This window comes from Ceratotherium simum, chromosome 16, assembly GCF_057802395.1.
Source record: "Ceratotherium simum simum isolate JZ-2026a chromosome 16, ASM5780239v1, whole genome shotgun sequence".
NCBI lineage: Eukaryota > Metazoa > Chordata > Mammalia > Perissodactyla > Rhinocerotidae > Ceratotherium > Ceratotherium simum.
Window position 1 is genome coordinate 56,508,594 of NC_141915.1, and position 19,692 is coordinate 56,528,285.

Sequence of the window (19,692 nt, forward strand, 5' to 3'; positions counted from 1 at the left end):
TGACTCTCAACACATAGCCTGTGGGCTGATGCTTTGAGAAACACTGGTCCAGAGCAGTGTTTTTCAAACTGTGAGCTGCTACCTATTGGCAAGTTGAGAAACCAATTCAATGAGTCACAACCAATGTATTTAATAAGTCAAACAGCATATAAATAAAAAATAAGATTACATGTGTGTGTGATGATGTATTTCTTATTATGCGTTGTGGTACAAATCTGCTCTGGGAGCCCCACACCCCCTCCCCTGCCCTCAAGCTTCCTCACCCTGAGGCCTCTGGTACTTCTTGTCCAGCTTGAACTCCCTGTGCTCCCCGGTGCCCGGGCGGGCCAGGAGTTTGGTGGCAGAGCCTCGACCCAGCAGCTCATCCAGCTTGGAGCGAGCGGGGCGGGGCCCTTCCCTGAAGGCCGGGACATAGAGTGGCCCACGTGAATGCTAGGGGCTCCGGGGAGCCCACGCTGTACCCTCCTCTAGCTTTTCCCTGGACCTGAAGCAGCAGCCTGGCCAGGGCTCTCTACCCATAAGGATCCTTACTGGTCTCCCGTCGGCTTCCTCTCTGCTTTGGGGCTGTCTCCAAACCCCAGGGTGGCCATGAGGTCGTCCCCGTCGTCAAACAGCAATTCTTCTTTCTTTCGGATGGCGGTGTCCTCAGGAGTTAGAGGAATAGAGGGACCTAAAAGACAGAGCACAGGGGATAATGCCCACAGCCTTCTTGCCCTCAACTCTGATATCTGAATGGGCTGAGGGGGGTGACCTTTGGATGGGACAGTGGGCATCGCACGTGTCCGGGCTGCCACAGGACCTGACTCCCCACGTCCCACACCCGGGCTCATGTACCCCACCTCCCTGTTCTTAGACACTGATAATCTCTGGTCCAGGATCTTAGACCTGTGTTCCCCACCCTGGTGGTCTCTGGTTCTGCACTGGAAATTTCAGCTAGCCTGCTGCCAACTGTATCGGCCCCAGGACAAGAAACAACCCACCCTCCCTACCTTGATCTCTGACTGGGGCTGGGCTCTTTTCAGAAGCTGTTTTGCTCTCCGTTCTGGGTGGCTTCTTGGTGCTTCCTTCCTCATCATCGGAGAGAAGTCCTGCCAATGGGTCTTCTAAGTCTCAGGGCCAGAAGGGAAAGCACAGGTCAGACTGCAGCGCTTTGTCCAGGAGAACGAGCCCTGTGCTGCGCTGGGGGAGTTCTCACTCCAGTGGAGATTCTAGCTGCTCTAATAATAAACAAGCCACTCAGCACCCAGAGGGCGGGGCCTGGCTAAGGGGGACTGCAACACAGCCCAGGCTCGGCAAGGGGAGAGGGAGCCGGGAGAGCCACACTGGGCCTGCGGGGCCTGTGGTCCGGTGTGACTGTCCCAGGCTTGCCTGTGGGCCCCCAGCCTCTGCTGTCTGCATAGCCTTCTGGAAATGTCCCCAAGTCATCAGAAGAGAAGTAAAACATTCGTGCATTCATGAAGGGAAAGGGAACTTCTCCTATACTTTATAAAATCTTCAGTTTGATGTCTGGCTTCAAAGTCCTTGCAAATAAGTTCCTCAAATATCCTGGCCAATACAACGTAATTAGTCCCTCCCTGAATTCATGAGGAACTAAATCAGTGGCACCAGCTGTGTGCTCCTCATCTGATACAGCGATTTGGCCTTAGGCAAGCAAGCAAGCATTACCCAGGCTACTCCACTCTCAAAACTGGAGTGTTCTAGAAGCGGGATGCAGGGCCTAAGGTACCTTCAGAGGAAAACTTCCTGTACTGATGTCCAAAGCTGTTGGGAGAGGGAGGTGGCTTCTTGGTGGGAAGGGCGTCCCCTGCAGGAAGCAAAAAGAAGGCAAGGTCACAAGCCTGGTCTTTCCATGCCAAGGTTGTGCCACGAACGCCTGCAGCTCTGCAATGGCGTGTACTTCCTCCTGGGGGGCTGCAGAGATGGCCATGGGATGGGTCTACACCTCCCCCGTTCTCACACAGGCTTCTGGCAGGGAAACGTGGTCTGGAAGTCACCTCCTACCCCCCTGGTCACAAGTCATTCCAAACGGAGTCATGGATTTGGGAGATGCACAGGCTACCAGAAAATTCTCCAATTTAACTCAAATGGCTTTTCCAGGAGCTGGACTTAGAGGTACTGGAACAGCTCTGGGAAGAGGAAGCTCAACCTGTCCCCTGCCCCCACCACAAACACTCAAACACACCACAGGTACACAGTGAGCCCCTGGTCTCTCCATCCCAGGCAGAGAAAACCCACAGGACATAAAAGCTTCCTTCCAAGCTTTTTCTATGTCCCCAAAGTGTCCCTATATTCAAGGAGCTATCTCCCACTCACCTTTCTCATTGGGATCACTAGGCAGCTCTTCTTTCCCAGAACTCTTTGCAGCTCTTTTACTAGAGGCTAGATTAGACTTCTTCAGACCTAAGAGATCTGCATCCATATCGTCCAGATCCTGGAGAAGTGAGGAAGAGGGAGGAATCCTCACAGGTGCTCAGCTAGTGGTTGCTAAACGCCCTCATGCTGGAGCAGCCTGGTGGTAATATTGCCTCCCTTTTCCATGGGGACAAATGGGGACTTGGGCTGGGGAACTGATCTGACAGGATTACAGAATAAGGACAGAGGGAGGGCTGAAGCACAGTCTCCACACACTCGGTCTCAGATGAGGCGAATGGTCTCGGATTGGTACTTCCACCGGCTCTTATTAGCAGCTGCTGCCTCAACGCTAGAATGCGAGTTACTAAAACCTGCTTTCTGCAGCTTCTCACAAAGGCCTAGCAAAATTTGAAGCTCTGTGTGCAGCGGAAACGAAATAGCAGGATCCTGAGATTGAAGACTTCCAAAGGGACTGCACCAGGCAGTGAGGGGACCCGAGGCAAAAAGATACCCCTGTACCCAAAGTCAAGGAAAATTCTGGATTCTTAGCCTGCCTGGGTCAGGAGAAGTGAACTGCAATTAGAGGCAGAGGTATGATGAGAATGCTTTCCGTGTCAATGAATATTCTATGGAGATGACATTAAAAACCAGCATGAACTAAGCCAGGAGAGGGAGGCAGCCAGGCACTTCCTGGTCACAAGCCTTCAGCATAGACTTGCTGAGTGATGATTTTGAGAAGGGGATGAGGACTTCCATCTGAAGATGGTGGTTGGCACTCCAGGGACAGAATTGTGAGGAAACAAAGGAAAATGAGACAACTTCAGAAAAAAGGTGTGGCCAGCCTGAAGCCATAGTGGTTAAGTGCGCGCACTCCGCTGCAGCGGCCCGAGGGTTAGCAGGTTCAGATCCGGGGAGCACATCCAGGCACCGCTTGTCAAGCCATGCAGTGGCAGTGTCCCATATAAAGTAGAGGAAGATGAGCACAGATGTTAGCCCAGGGCCAGCCTTCCTCGGCAAAAAGAGGAGGATTGGCATTGGATGTTAGCTCAGGGCTGATTTTCCTCACAAAAAAAAAAAAAAGAAAAGAAAAAAGGTGAGTTAGGAAAGAAAACTGAACCAAAGGCAAGCAGAGTGGGGTAGGGGGTTCAGCTCATGGTTCTGGAATGAGAGGCTCAAAGTCACCACCAAAAATTGAGTCAGAGGACTCGAGGGTCACACTCAGTGGTCCCAGCTGGTGTCCTTGGGGAAGACTGATTTCAAGCTGAGGTTAAGGAAGTTGATGTGGAGCCAAGAAGGAAACAGACCCCAATTCTTTAGGGCCCCACAGGGCTGAAAACAAGCGCTCAGTCTTGGCTGAGGACTGTGGCAACACAGTTAACCAGAAGGACGTGAGGCGGAGGTCAGGCAGGGGGTGCTGCTGGATGGATAGGGCAGAGAACAAAGGGCTCCTTCAGGTTCTAGACCGGGCCAGGCCTCCTGGGCATGGAGAGATTATGCTCTTATAAACTGTTCAGAATTTATGTCTTAAAATTCCATTGCGAAGATTAGCTTGGGGCTTGATCTGATGAGAGGACAGCTGTACTGAAGGGGACTTGGCAGGGGATGTGGAGAGAAATACAGAGAAAGGTTAAGCTTTAGGGGATGTCTCTTCCACGTCTCCCTAGGTGGTGGTTGGCTAGAGGGACCCACGTGAGTCTTCGGGTGGGAGCCAGCCCCATTTCAGAGGCCTGTGGCATGACTGTGCCTCGAAGTGGGAATCTCTATAAACCAGGAAAATGGACTTATACCCAGAGGGGCAGGAAGGGCACCAGCTCATGGATGAGCTCCATTCTTGTACTAGGAAGGGCTCAGAAACACAAACCATAAAGGGAGAAATTAGAGGCAGAATGAAGGTATGGCATGAAATATCATTACCCCACCCCTGGCTTCCAAAATCGTGCAAGCTGTTTCATTACCTTCATGGCCTGGAGCAAAGCTTGTGGGTCTGCATCAGAGATGTCTGAAACCTAAAGTCCACAGGAGGGTAAGGACACATGTTAGCCAAGGCCCAACAAAGCTCAGGGCTCTAGGCCCCTGCTGCCTTGCTTTTGCTAGGCCAGGAGCAGAGGTCACCCAATGGGGCATAAATAGGAGGGTCTGCCCTCACTTGGGGCTTGGATGTTGTTTGAAGTCAAACCAGCCCAGCTGTGGAGACCCCGAAAGTGCTGCCACTTTCTATTCCTCCGAATTAGAAAGACCACTTCCATCACAGGACTCAAATTATGCTACTTTCCATCCACATGACTGGACAGCTATGGCGTTCATTATGGGAAGCACAGTTAGAAGGGGCAACATCCAAGACTCCAGCGGTTGGTAAAAGCTCTGCTTTCTAGCTTGTCTCACTGGTAGGAAGGATAAGGAGGTTGCTTTGGGTCCACTTGGGAGCCCTGGGGTATTGCTTTGCTTTAAGAACTTGCTTTGGGGGCCAGCCCCACGGCGTAGCAGTTAAGTGCGCATGCTCCGCTGCTGGCGGCCCAGGTTCGGATCTGGGCGCGCACCGACGCATCGCTTGTCAAGCCATGCTGTGGCGGCGTCCCATATAAAGTGGAGGAAGATGGGCATGGATGTTAGCCCAGGGCCAGTCTTCCTCAGCAAAAAAGAGGAGGATTGGCATGGATGTTAGCTCAGGGCTGATATTCCTTACAAAAAAGAAAAAAAAAAAGAACTTGCTTTATGGGGCTTTCTAAACCCTTCTGTGAGCAGCCCCTAGGCCATGACACCCACCACACTGGGGATAAGGAGAGGGCAGGGAGTAGGGAATGGTCGGCTCACCTCAGCATCAGCTCCTGCAAAGCTTGCCATGGTGCTGAAGGCATCGTCTTCTAGGAGGGACCTGCAAAGGGGCGGAGTTGGCACCCACCCGCTTCCCCAGGGCACTAGATGATTCTAAGAAAGGAAGAGTGGCTTAGAGGGTCCAAGTGAACTTGGGTAGACTCTTCTCCAGGAGAACAGAGTTGCTAAAAGGAATTTCACAGGCCACGTAATGCAGTGATTTTCAACTTTTTAAAAGCAGTATAGGGCCGGCCCCGTGGCTTAGCGGTTAAGTGCGTGCGCTTCGCTGCCGGCGGCCCGGGTTCGGATCCCGGGTGCGCACTGAGGCACCACTCCTCCAGCCATGCTGAGGCCGCGTCCCACATACAGCAACTAGAAGGATGTGCAGCTATGACATACAACTATGTACTGGGGCTTTGGGGGAAAAATAAATAAATAAAAAATCTTTAAAAAAAAAAAAAAAAAAAAAAAAATAAAAGCAGTATAGCCCCTTTAAAAACAAACTGTTAAAAACAACAGGTAAGAGAGAGAGACAGAACTGGTTTAGCTAAAACAAAGGTGGGGCAGGCACACAAAGCTCCTTCCTTATTTCTCAACTGTCAGGAGAACCTTTGACAAACAAACACAATCTGAAATCATGATCTAGGCCAATCCTCTTATTCTGAGGATAAGAAAAAGGAGACTCAGAGAGGTTCAGGAATCGCCCAAGGTCACACAGTAAGCAACAGATGTAGGACTCGAGGCCAGGACTTCTGACCTCCAGTTCAGTTCTCTTTCTACCCCCCAGGCTCCTTCAGTGACCAGGAGATGAGGGAAGGAGGAGACAATTACTGACATTAAAAATGGGGCACACAATAAGTGGGAAGTGGGGGTGGAGAGGCACGAGCATTTGGACTGAAATGAGTCATGACACCCAAGCTGGTCTTAGGCTTACTTTGTTCTAGCCCTCGAGGAAGGGAGCACCCGAGCTACACCTGTGGCGTCTCTGGCACGTGAAGCTAGTTTAACAGGCTTCTCAGGTGGTGTCACTGGAAAAAAAGAAAACAGGAAAGATGCCATCTGGCTACAGAGAACTGAAGTCATGGTGAAAAGGATCACAAGTTCCCCACCAAGCTGTCTCCCAGACCCTCCTACTGAAAGAAGGGCCTGTTGAGAGGAAGGAAACTGGCCCCATAGGCAGGTCCCAAATCGGGGACGGGGGCAGTAATATTTCCAAGCAGGAAGTCAACCCTAAATGCCAACTGGTGCCAAATGAAGAGCCCCATCCTGCTCTGCCCCATGGAAATTCAGGAAGAACAATGCACTTCCGCTGCCCAAAGCCATCAGCTGGAACACATGAGCTTGTGCTGTGTGGGTTCTTCTGGGCCAGGTGGGGGGCACCTCAGCCTTGCTGTCCCTGGTGAGCTTTGCATGATGCCGAAGACCTGCTCCTCAGTACAGCAGACATGGACACACAACACAAGGGACTAGTATCCAGAATATACAAGGCACTCTTACAACTCAATAGTAAAAAGACAAACAACCCAATTAAAAAATAGGCAAAGGGGAGTGACGTCAGCATCATGGCAGAGAAAGATGTCTGAGAGACCCACGTAGCCTTACATCTAAGGGTGGAGGTGCTGGTACCCCTGGAGGAAGTGGAAGGAGGTAAGGAGAACTCCCCTCCTTCTCCAACGACAGTGACCCTGGGACCAAGACTGTGTGGCTCTCTGAGAAAGAGAGGGGAGGGATGGCCCTCTGTGGGAAAACCATTGCCCTCCAAGTTCTCTCACACCCTGTATGAAATTCCCATATGGAGGAGAATGAACTGTTGTGGGGGTGCCTTCATCAAGCTAGCACCCCAGGAGAGCAGATAGTGAGGGAAGAACGAGAAGCCCCTGGGATCAGGCAGGGGAAAGAAAGAGCCCCTCCCCTCCGGGACTGTGTGGCTCTCAGAGAGAAGGGGGAGATGTGGCCCTCTGTGGGAAAACCATCGCTCTCCAAGTTCTTTCACAGCCTGTGGGAAATTCCCATACGGAGGGGACTGAACTGTTGTGGGGGTGCCTTCATCAAACTAGCACCCCAGGAGAGCAGATAGTGAGGGAAAAACGAGAAGCCCCCAGGATTGGGTAGGTGAAAGAAAGACCCCTCCCCACCCCCCTGCCTGGAGCACAGCCAGTCGGCCACAGTGCCTGCGGACCGTGGCGGGCTCAGAATACACAGCTCTTGACCCCCACCCAGTGGCGGCAGGTGGAAGCTGCAACCAGATATTTTCAGAGTGAGGAAAAATAAGCCCACGCCCTCAAGCAGTATGCAAAAATATATTAAATCTCCAGACCAGAAGGAAAATGACAAGTACCCAGAAATCAATCCTGAAGGCACAGAAATTTATAACCTAAACGACAAAGAATTCAAAATAGCTATCATAAAAAAGCTCAATGAACTACAAGGAAACACAGATAGACAATTCAATGAAATCAGGAACTTTTTCACAAAAGAGATTGAAACTATAAAGATAAACCAATCAGAAATGTTGGATATGAAAAACTCAATGGAGGAGATAAAGAAAAATGTGGAATCTTTAAAGAACAGAGCTGACAATATGGAAGAAAGAATTAGCAATATTGAGGATAGGAATGCAGAAATGCTCCAGATGGAGGAGGAGAGAGAACTAAGACTAAAGAGAAATGAAGAAATTCTCTGAGAAATATCCGACTCAATTAGGAAATGCAACATAGCGATTACAGGTATTCCAGAGGGAGAAGAGAGGGAAAAAGGAGCAGAGAGCTTGTTCAAAGAAATAATAGCTGAGAACTTCCCAAACCTGGGGAAGGAGCTGGAAATACAAGTGAATGAAATCAACAGATTTCCTAACTATATCAACAATAAAAGACCCTCTCCAAGGCACATAGTAATAAAGCTGGCAAAAGTCAATGATAAACAAAAAATATTAAAGGCAGCAAGACAAAAAAAAATAATGTACAAAGGATTTCCTATCAGGCTTTCAGTCAATTTCTCGGCAGAAACTTTACAGGCTAGGAGAGAGTGGAATGATATATTCAAAATTCTTTTTTTCTTTTTTATGAGGAAGATCAGCCCTGAGCTAACATCTGATGCCGAGCCTCCTCTTTTTTGCCAAGGAAGACTGGCCCTGGGCTAACATCCATGCCTATCTTCCTCTACTTTATATGGGATGCCGCCACAGCACAGCTTGACAAGCGGTGCATTGATGCGTGCCTGGGATCCGAACCCCGGGCCGCCTCGACAAGCAGAGCATTGGTGCGCACCTGGGATCCCAACCCGCGAACCCGCTTGAGCCACCTGGCCAGCCCCTCAAAATTATGAAGGATAAAAACTTTCAGCCAAGAATACTCTACCCAACAAAAATATCCTTCAGATATGATGGAGAAATAATGACTATCCCAGATAAACAAAAGCTAAGAGAATTCATTGCCACAAGACCCCCACTACAAGAAATGCTCAAGAAGGCCCTCAAGGGGGCCACCCCGGCGGCGTAGTGGTTAAGTTTGCACGCTCTGCTTCGGCGGCCTGGGGTTCGCAAGTTCAGATCCCAGGCTTGGACCTGCACACCACTCATCAAGCCATGCTGTGGCAGGCATCCCACATACAGAGTAGAGGAAGATGGGCACGGACATTAAGCCTAGGGCCAATCTTACTCAGCAAAGACAGGAGGATTGGCAACAGATGTTAGCTCAGGGCTAATCTTCCTCACCAAAAAAAAAAAAAAAAAAAAAAGAAGGCCCTCATGCCTGAAAAAAAAAGAGAGAAAGGGGATACAAAGCTTTGAGAAAAATAGGTAGTCAAAATCAGAAAAATTGCAGCTCTTATCAGAATATGTTAGCAAACACTTAAATTATAACATCAAAGATTAAGGGAAGGAAAACATCAAAAATAAATATAACCTCATTACTTTAAACACAAACTCACAACATAAGATGGAATAAGTTGTGACAACAATAGTTTAGAAGGGGAAGAGGATAGGGATGGAATCGACTTAGTCAAAGGAAATAAGAGGCCATCAGAAAATGGAGTATCTCATCTACGAGATTTTTGTATACAAACCTCATGGTAACCACTAAACAAATAATCAGAACAGAGACATATATGATAAATAAAGAGAAAACTAAGAAAACCATCATAGAGAACTACCAAACTGAATTGGTAGTCTGAAACACACAGGATGAGAAACAAAGGAAACACAAAAGAACTGGAAAATGAGTGATAAAATAGCAACATTAAGCCCTCATATATGAATAATCACTCTAAATATAAATGGATTGAATTCTCTAATTGAAAGACACAGAGTGGTGGGATGGATTAAAAAACAAGACCCAACAATATGCTGCCTCCAGGAAACACATTTCAGCTCTCAAGACAAAACACAGGCTCAGAGTGAAAGGATGGAAGACAATACTCCAAGCTAATGGCAAACAAAAGAAAGCAGGTGTTGCCATACTTATATCAGACAAGTAGACTTCAAGATAAAACAGGTAATGAGAGACAAAGAGGGGCAATATATAATAATTGCCAAGGGATACTCCACCAAGAAGACATATCACTTATAAATATAGATGCACCCAACACAGGAGCACGAAAGTACCTAAAGCAACTATTAACAAACCTAAAGGGAGATATCAAAAACAACACAATAATAGTAGGGGACCTTAACACCCCACTTACATTAATAGATAGATCATCCAAACAGAAAGTCAATGAGGAAACAGTGGACTTAAATGAAAAACTAGACCAGATGGACTTAATAGATATATAGAGAGCACTCCATCCTAACACAGCAGATTACACATTCTTCTCAAGCGCGCATGGAACACTCTCAAGAATAGACCACATGCGGGGAAACAAGGCAAGCCTCTATAAATTTAAGAAGATTGAAATCATAACAAGCATCTTCTCCAACCATAATGCTACGAAACTAGAAATCAACTACAAGAAAAAAACTGGGAAAGTGACAAAGATGTGGAGACTAAACAACATGCTACTGAACAACCAAAGGATCATTGAAGACATTAAAGGAGAAATAAAAAAATATCTGGAGACAAATGAAAATGAAAATACACCACACCAACTCATACGAGATGCAGTAAAAGCAGTTCTGAGAGGGAAACTCATAGCAATACAGGCCCACCTTAACAAACAAGAAAAATCTCAAATAAGCAACCTTAAACTACATCTAACAGAATTAGAAAAGAAGAACAAACAAAGCCCAAAGTCAGCAGAAGCAGGGAAATAATAAAAATTAGAGCAGAAATAAATGAAATTGAAACCAAAAAAACAGTAGAAAGGATCAACAAAACAAAGAGCTGTTTCTTTGAGAAGATAAACAAAATTGACAAACCCTTAGCCAGACTCACTAAGAAAAAAAGAGAGAAGGCTCAAATAAATAAAATTAGAAATGAAAGAGGAGAAATTACAAAAGATATCACAAAAATACAAAGGATTATAAGAGAGTACTATGGAAAACTATATGCCAACAAATTGGACAATCTAGAAGAAATGGATAAATTCTTAGACTCATACAACCTCCCAAAACTGAATCAAGAAGAAACAGAGAATCTGAATAGACCAATCACAATTAAAGAGATTGAAACAGTAATCAAAAACCTCCCAAAAAATAAAAGTCCAGGACCAGATGGCTTCTCTAGAGAATTTTTCCAAACATTCAAAGAAGATTTATTACCTATCCTTCTCAAACTATTCCAAAAAAATAGAGGAAGACGGAACACTTCCTAACATATTCTACAAGGCCAACATCACCCTGATACCAAAGCCAGACAAGGACAATAGAAAGAAGGAAAATTACAGGCCAATATCCCTGATGAACATTGATGCAAAAATCCTCAACAAAATATTGGCAAACTGAATACAGCAATACATTAAAAAGCTCATACACCATGATTAAGTGGGATTTACACCAGGGACGCAGGGATGGTTCAACATCCGCAAATCAATCAATGTGATACACCACATTAACAAAACGAGGAATAAAAACCATATGATCATCTCAATAGATGCAGAGAAAGCATTTGACAAGATCCAACATCCACTTATGATAAAAACTCTCAACTCCGCAACTAGAAGGATGTGCAGCTATGACATACAACTGTCTGCTGGGGCTTTGGGGGGAAAAAATAAAATAAATAAAATCTTAAAAAAAAAAAAAAAAAAAAAAAACTCTCAACAAAATGGGAATAGGAGGAAAGTACCTCAATATAATAAAGGCCATATATGGCAAACCCACAGCCAACATCATACTCAATGGGGAAAAACCGAAAGCCATTCCACTGAGAACAGGAACAAGATAAGGGTGCCCACTCTTGCCACTCTTATTCAACACAGTACTGGAGGTTCTGGCCAGAGCAATTAGGTAAGAAAAAGGAATAAAAGGAACCCAAATAGGCAACAAAGAAATGAAACTCTCACTGTTTGCACACAACATTATTATTATTTTTTTTTGTGAGGAAGATCAGCCCTGAGCTAACATCTGTGCTAATCCTCCTCTTTTTGCTGAGGAACACCGGCTCTGAGCTAACATCCATTGCCAATCCTCCTCCCTTTTTTTTTCCCCAAAGCCCCCCAGTAGATAGTTGTATGTCATAGCTGCACATCCTTCTAGTTGCTGTATGTGGGACAGGGCCTCAGCATGGCTGGAGAGGCGGTGCGTCGGTGTGCGCCTGGGATCCGAACCCAGGCCGCCAGTAGCGGAGTGCACGCACTCAACTGCCAAGCCACGGGGCTGGCCCACAACATGATTTTATATACAGAAAACCCTAAAGAATCCACTGGAATATTATTAGAAATAATCAACAACTACAGCAAAGTTGTAGGGTACAAAATCAACTTACAAAAATCAGTTGCACTTCTATACTCTAATAACGAACTAACAGAAAGAGAACACAAGAGGACAATCCCACTTACAATTGCAACAAGAAGAATAAAATATCTAGGAATAAATTTAACCAAAGAGGTGAAAGACCTATACAACAAAAACTATAACACATGACTGAAAGAAATCAGTGATGACATAAAGAAATGGAAAGATATCCCATGCACACGGATTGGAAGAATAAACATAGTTAAAATATCCATACTACCTAAAGCAATGTACAGATTCAATGCAATCCCAACCAGAATCCCAATGACATTCTTCACGGAAATATAACAAAGAATACTAAAATTCATATGGGGCAACAAAAGACCCCAAATAGCTAAAGCAATCCTGAGCAAAAAGAACAAAGCTGGAGGCATCACAATCCCTGACTTCAAAATATACTACAAGGCTATAATAAGTAAAACAGCATGGTACTGGTACAAAAACAGACACAGAGATCAATGGAACAGAATTGAAACCCAGAAATAAAACCACACATCTGCAGACAGCTAATCTTCGACAAAGGAGCTAAGAACATACAATGGAGAAAGGAAAGTCTCTTCAATAAATGGTGCTGGGAAAAGTGGACAGTCACACGCAAAAGAATGATAGTAGACTATTTTCTTTCACTATACACAAAAATTAACTCAAAATGGATCAAAGACTTGAAGGTAAGACTTGAAACTGTAAAACTCCTGGAGGAAAACATAGGCAGTACACTGACATCGGTCATACAGGGATCTTTTCGAATTCCATGTCTACACGGACAAGGGAAATAAAAGAAAAAATAAACAAGTGAGACTTCATCAGACTAAAGAGCTTCTGCAAGACAAATGAAACCAGGATCAAAATGAAAACACAACACACCAGCTGGGAGAAAATATTATCAAATCATATATTTGACAAGGGGTTAATCTCCATAATATATAAAGAACTCACACAACTGAACAACAAATAAACAACCCAAGCAAAAAATGGGCAGAGGATATGAAAATACATTTTGCCAAGGAAGATATACAGATGGCCAACAGACACATGAAAAGATGTTCAATATCACTAATCATCAGGGAAATGCAAATCAAAACTATACTAAGATATCATCTTACACCCGTTAGAATGACTATAATCACCAAGACAAAAAATATCAAATGTTGGAGAGGATGTGGAGAAAAGGGAACCCTAATTCACTGCTGGTGGGAATGAAAACTGGTGCAGCCTCTATGGAAAACAGTATGGAGATTCCTCACAAAATTAAAAATAGAAATACCTTATGACCCAGCTATCCTACTACTGGGTATTTATCCAAAGATCTTGAAATCAATAATCCAAAGAGGCTTATGCACCCCTATGTTCATTGCAGCATTATTCACTATAGCCAAGACATGGAAGCAACCCAAGTGTCCCTTGACTGATGATTGGATAAGGAAGATGTGGTGTATATATATATAATGGAATACTACTCAGCCATAAAAAAAAGACAAAATCGTCCCATTTGCAACAACATGGATGGACCTGGAGGGTATTATGTTAAGTGCAATAAGCCAGAGAAAGAAAGACGAACAGTGCATGATTTCACTCATATGTGGAAGATAAACTAACACACCGACAGGGAGAAGAGTTGGTGGTTACCAGGGTGAAGGGGATTGGGGGGTGGGCACAAGGGGTGAAGGGATGCATTTATACGGTGACTGACAAACAATAATGTACAACTAAAATTTCATAATGTTATAAACTATAATGACATCAATTAAAAAAAATAGGCAAAGGATCTGAAGAGACCTTTCTCCAAAGAAGATATACATATGGCCAATAAACATATGAAAATTTGTTCAACATCATTAGTCATTAGGGAAATGCACATCAAAACTATAATAAGATGCAACTTTACACCCACTAGGATGGTTATAATCAAAAAGACAGAAAATAACAAGTATTGGCAAGAACCTGGAGAAATCAGAACCCCCTTACACTGCTCGTGGGAATGTAAAATGGTGCCGCTGCTGTGGAAAACAGTTTGGTGGTTCCTCAAAAAGTTAAACATAGAGTTACCATATAGTCCAATGATTCCACTCTTTGGTTTATACCCCAAAGAACTGAAAACATATGTGCACGCAAAAATGCGTATATGAATGTTGATAAAAGTGTTATTCACAACAGCCTAGCCAAAATGTGGAAATCACTCAAATATCCATCAACTCACAAATGGATAAACAAAATATGGCATCTCCATACTGGAATATCGTCCAGACATAGAAAGGAATGAAAAAAGGAATGCTATAGTGTGGATGAACTTTGAAAACATTATGGTAAGTGAAAGAAGCCAGATGCAAAAGCCACATACTGTATGATTCCATTTTATATAAAGCATCTAGAATAGGCAAAGTCATAGAGAAAGAAAGTAGACAAGTGGTTGCCTAGGGTTGGGGGGAGGGGAGAATGAGGAGTGACTGCTAATGGGTATGGAGTTTCTTTACAGGGTGATGAAAATGTTCTGGAATTACACTGTGGTGATGGTTGTATAACTTTGTGAATACACTAAAAGCCACCAAACTGTACACTTTAAAAGTGAATTTTACATGAATTATATCTCAATTTAAAAAAGAAAAGAAGAAGCCTAAATGAAGGGATTCTGGGGAAGGGGCACTTACTGTCATCCCCTAGGAGGTCACCAAGGACATCATCTATGGAGCCTGGAAGAGAAAAGCAGCCATCATGACCTCAGGAGAAAAGAAGAATGATCCTTACAAGCCTCATGTCTTGAGACCTCACTCCAGGACCTCAGAGGTCTCAGATGTTGGGCTTAGCTCTCTCTTCACGGGCCACGAGAGGGCCACGAGATGTTTTCTAACTCTCTGGCAGCAAGTCACAATGCCTTGTGGAAAGACCCTAGGGTAGAAATTGAAAATAACTTTCTCAAAGGATGGTGGTGAAGATTTTCAGTAGAACCTACATTCTGTGTGACACACTGGCCAACAAGCCAGTCTTCCAGACTTGGAACAAAGCCCAGTTTGCTTCTTTAGGAAAAGTGTCCAAGATTTCTGGGCACATACAAGCTTCTTTCATACCAATAGCCTCCTTGTATCCTTCCATTTGAGACCTTCAGAACTGGTCTGGAGACATACCTTCTTGGCCACTTTCCGATGGGGGCATGTGGGGGAAACCCAAGTTTGAGTCCTGAATGAGGTCTTGCATCCAGCTTAAGTGCCTTTACCACTCGTAACCCCAACCGTATGCTTTTTTTTTTTTTTTTTTTTTGGAAGATCAGCCCTGAGTTAACATCCATGCTAGTCCTCCTCTTTTTTGCTGAGGAAGACCGGCTCTGAGCTAACATCTATTGCCAATCCTCTTCCTTTTTTTTTTTTTTCCCCCCAAAGCCCCAGTAGACAGTTGTATGTCATAGTTGCACATCCTTCTAGTTGCTGTATGTGGGACGCGGCCTCCGCATAGCCGGATAAGCGGTGTGTCAGTGCGCGCCCGGGATCCGAACCCGCGTCACCTGTAGCGGAGCACGCGCACTTAACCACTAAGCCACGGGGCCGGCCCCCAACCGTATGCTTCTGGATACAGAGCCCAACGAGAAGGGTTTTTTCCTCAATTCCCGTCCCTAGTTTATTTCTATATTACTCTGAGGGCCAATGAGGCAGCATAAGGAGTCCCCTAGGAAGACCAAAGCTGCCTAAGAAATTATGGGGAAATCAGCAAGACTCACACCAAGAACATTCAGACACAACAAAGTTATTTTTGGACCCAAGGTGCAGAAATTATTTTTGACTTAAGGGTGATGTTCCACCTCTCCACTCACCTTTCAATCCCTTCTTGGTTTTTGGCGCCTAAAATGGGAAAAACAAATCACATTAACAAAATCAGTGAACATGTGTTGAAACTGAGAATGCAGAATGAATTGCTTGGTCTTTTGCCAAGTCACCAGAGAAAAAGGAGCTCCAGTGGCATTCAGAGACAGAAGCCCTTTATGCTTTCCTAGAGTTTCTCAGAATAGACTCATTCAGAGCGTGGAAAAGCTCCCACTAACCAGTACAGGATGCCACTGTGGGTGCAATCCGGTGGGCAGAAGTCTCTGCTTTTCACTGATTTCCAGACACCACAGGCAAACCTTCCCAGCCAGGCTGTAATGTGACTGGAAATGTTTTCCTCTCTTCCATGTCCCTGTCTCCTCAATACCAGCAAGAGACACTTAAAAATGCTTCCAGCTGGACATTCAGAGGCTCAGAAGAAAGTCTTGCTCATTGCTTAATAAGAAGTTTGACATCAATTCTACTTCCTATCACAGTTCTCTGGGGACCACATCCTGGTCCTTGACACCTAGCCCCCAAGTACTCCATGCAGTCAAGATCTTGGGGGTGGGAGTGGGGGTAAGAGCGGGTTCACATTTCCATACATCTTACTCCGCATTCTGCCTACCATCTCTAAGGCTCTAGGGGCTGCCTGTGGCTCCTTCACAGCGCTGTCCACATCATTTGAATTCTGCCCACATGGAGCTCATCCTTCCTAATAAAGAAAATTAAAGTGGTTGCTTAAAAATGATGGAGCTTTCCTATTTCCATAAATTAACAATTCCTTATGGGGACAGCAATTCAGATGAGAAGCAAAGTGCTCTGGGTAACTTAATGAGCTTTTCAAGGCTTCAAGATTACTCCCATAAAGTGCAGTGGTCCTCATCCTTTATCCTGAGAGAGGATGCGGGGGATGGCAGGTATCCATCTCAGAAAGGAAGTAGGTGCTAGGTACTATGGCCAATACACCTTCCCAGGCAACACCCATGACTACTTCCTAGGCAGCATTCAGCACAAAGAGCTGATGTGAGTGCTGGTTACTCCTTGACACTATATTCACTGATGGTGGAAATTTTTCCCTTCACACTAACTGTAAATCCGACTCACCTCATTAATAGAGAAGTTTTCCTCAGAATTATCACTCTCTCCCTACCCCTCCTCAACATTACCAAAACCGACTTTTGGCATGCCTTGGAAGAAAGGAGTCGGAGGAGGCCATCTCTGTTTCGCTGGGTTTGGCCTGTCCTGTTATTAGAAGGCAAAGTTTAGCTGGGTTACGCATAGGGGCCACTCTGACTATTTTTGTTTCTTTCTCTGTAATGGCAATTTTCACGACCTACAAGTCCAAACATGTTTTGCACCATAACACATCCAGGAACTTCTGCCATCTCCTATCGATACTGTCCCAGCCTCCCACACCGCGGGAATTTCTAAGAGAGGTTTGCAAAGGCCACAGGGCCACACAGTACCATCGCGTCATCGCATCTCTTTAACCAACTCCGTGCCAGGCATTTTAAAATCCCAAACCTGCCCTTTAGCAAGACCCCTCCCGGAGTCACCCCCTCGGTCCCGAGACTCCGTGCCCCTCCATGCGTCACCCTCTCCGCGCGCCCAGACCATCTGGGCTCCGAGCTCAGCCTACAATCCTTCTAGCCCCTGAAATCCTCCGGGTTACGCGCCATTCCCCGCAGAGGCGCAGACGAGGGCACCTGTCCCAGCCATGTCCACTGGTTCCGGCTCCGCGGGAGCCCAGTTTGGTCGGGCCTCCCGCTTCAGAACCCCGCGGCCGCCAGTCTCTCAGTCGCTCGGCCTCCGGAAGGCGAGTCTCGAGGCATCCTGGGAGTTGTAGTCCACGGTCCGCTCAGCTGCTGGAGTCAAGGGAACCACGGGCGCCGAGATGAACTACATTTCCCACGGTGCCCCGCCCTGGCCGTTGGTGGAGGCCGGGCCTCTGTGCCCGGCTCCGCGAGTTGCTAGGTGCTCCCTCAACACCCGCTCGGAAAGAGGGAACAGGGCAGCGACGGCCGGTGGTGTTCTTCCTCTCGCCCTCCCTAGAAGACTGCCGGGGGCCTGGGCTCCAAAACCAAACACTAAAATTCCTCCAGCACTCTTCTGGGGGCTGACTCGTGGCGAGGTTGGAGGCGTGAAAAACGTGTTAAGATTGGAAGACCGATAAACCATAATTATATATATTTATCCCACACAACAAAGCTTCGGGAAATGGCTGTGACCTTTCTGTTCAATTATCAAAATCAAAGCTGCGAAACCAGAATGAAACCCAATACAGCCTCCCAATAAAGACACGTAACATTTTTTTGTGTTAATTACAGATTTTATTAAGGGTTTTCCAGTTTTACAAAGGAAAAGGGAGTTAGTGGTTTGCCTTACTCGCAGGCCAATCAGTGCTGGCGGGTCACTGCCCTCCAACCGTGACTCACACGCTCTGGACCAGCACACCTCCTCAGTACTCTCAACCCCACCGACCCGTCCAGCCAGGGATGGGTAACAATACATGGAAATTCATCTTGTCAGGTAGGAACCAAACTCAAACCACAACAGTAAAAGGAAAAAAGGTAGCAGAGTGATTATATATTACAAAGGATGTTAAAGTCCTGTCCTTGAATCCACAACAATTGGAAATAAAATGGTGTTTACAAAGTAGCAGTCAGCAGTCTGATTATGTTGAAGATCACACATTTGATACCTAATCTATGAAAGTCAACAGTATTGTGACAAAACAATTTACTTTAGTTCATAATATGTAAAATCACTCCCAATTTCCCATGATCTTCCCTAGATAATCAATGGCACACAAATTTAAGGCAAAAGTCAAAGTCAAACATAAAAACCCCTTGGAATCCAGGAATTTGCAGGTCTGCAACAGCTATCATCTGCTAACTCCAAAGGTTCCTTCTATGTTTTCTATGTTTAGTATCATGGACCACAGGAAGAGGTACTGAAAAATTTGTAAGTGTGGATAGCTAAAAGCAAAACTCCACCACCACTATTTCAAAATGAAAAGTCATTTTAGTCATTTACAGTGTGACTTGGTCTAATCCTCCAAGCATGGAGTAGTAAATATTCAATTAGCTGAAATGATCTCTACATTACTCCATGAAAATGATCAAAGCCTTATCTGAGTCAGAATTACCAAGACTCTTGGTCTCAAGCAGAACAATCAATTTCCTGGCACGGCTCCTCTCTCCAGCTACAGCAGCAGCTACTCTTGAAGATAACCTATAACCCGAGGCATACCTTCCACATATATAAAGATTAGCAGGTGTTACAGACCATCTGCATCTAATTCTCTTCCTTCCTAATAAAACAGATGGAAAGAACACAGATAGGGGGAGGAGGGACTTGGAGCAGCAGCAGTCTAAAGAATTTTCGTTCCCCAGGGAACTCTAGAATCATGAATTTGAAGTTATATTTCTCTAGCCAAAGCCCTGCACTGAAGAAAACCAAGAATTAAGATCTAACATGTTAACTTTAGGAACTATAAAATGCCTCCAGGTATATGTAATCTGAAGTTACAAGCAGTGAGTTCTTAGAAAGCATGAGAATGTAGGTAATGTTGCAATTAAGCGAATGTTCTGAAGATAAGCTGATACTTAGCAGTGCTACATTCTGAAGACAAGAACATGAAGGGCCCCAAAGGCTTTGGGACCAACTGTGTTTTCAGGTCACTAATGTCCAAATACTGAAATACACCTCAGTGTATCTCTAGAAGAGCACAAAGCAGAGCTCCCAACACTTCAGGAAGAATCAACCTTCATCCATTACAAATAGCAAAAACATCTCTATTAAACCTCAAATTTTCAATTTTGGGTACTGTTCAGAGTACTTTCTTAA

The 19,692-nt window shown here is 45.3% G+C and overlaps 1 protein-coding gene across 13 annotated transcripts in view; it reads right to left on the bottom strand.

The window, feature by feature from the left end:
* FBF1 (Fas binding factor 1) overlaps nt 1–17,664 on the bottom strand; it is a 30,663-nt gene extending 12,999 nt beyond the window's left edge. For 4 of the 13 annotated variants that reach the window (XM_087441632.1, XM_087441642.1, XM_087441637.1 and 1 more), the window contains exons 1-13: nt 17,439–17,650; nt 16,948–17,085; nt 16,469–16,555; nt 15,852–15,879; nt 14,698–14,739; nt 6,098–6,191; nt 5,164–5,224; nt 4,308–4,358; nt 2,314–2,431; nt 1,727–1,804; nt 990–1,109; nt 532–670; nt 264–397 (exon numbers count right to left, since the gene is read on the bottom strand). In XM_087441632.1, coding sequence (XP_087297758.1) covers nt 264–397; nt 532–670; nt 990–1,109; nt 1,727–1,804; nt 2,314–2,431; nt 4,308–4,358; nt 5,164–5,224; nt 6,098–6,191; nt 14,698–14,739; nt 15,852–15,879; nt 16,469–16,471 — 868 coding nt within the window. In that variant the 5' untranslated portion in view covers nt 16,472–16,555; nt 16,948–17,085; nt 17,439–17,650. Of the gene's footprint in view, nt 1–263; nt 398–531; nt 671–989; nt 1,110–1,726; nt 1,805–2,313; nt 2,432–4,307; nt 4,359–5,163; nt 5,225–6,097; nt 6,192–14,697; nt 14,740–15,851; nt 15,880–16,468; nt 16,556–16,947; nt 17,086–17,438 lie in introns of all 13 variants that reach the window. The other 9 variants (XM_087441630.1, XM_087441634.1, XM_087441633.1 and 6 more) reach the window with 9 other exon arrangements.
* Nucleotides 17,665–19,692: the final 2,028 nt, after the last annotated feature.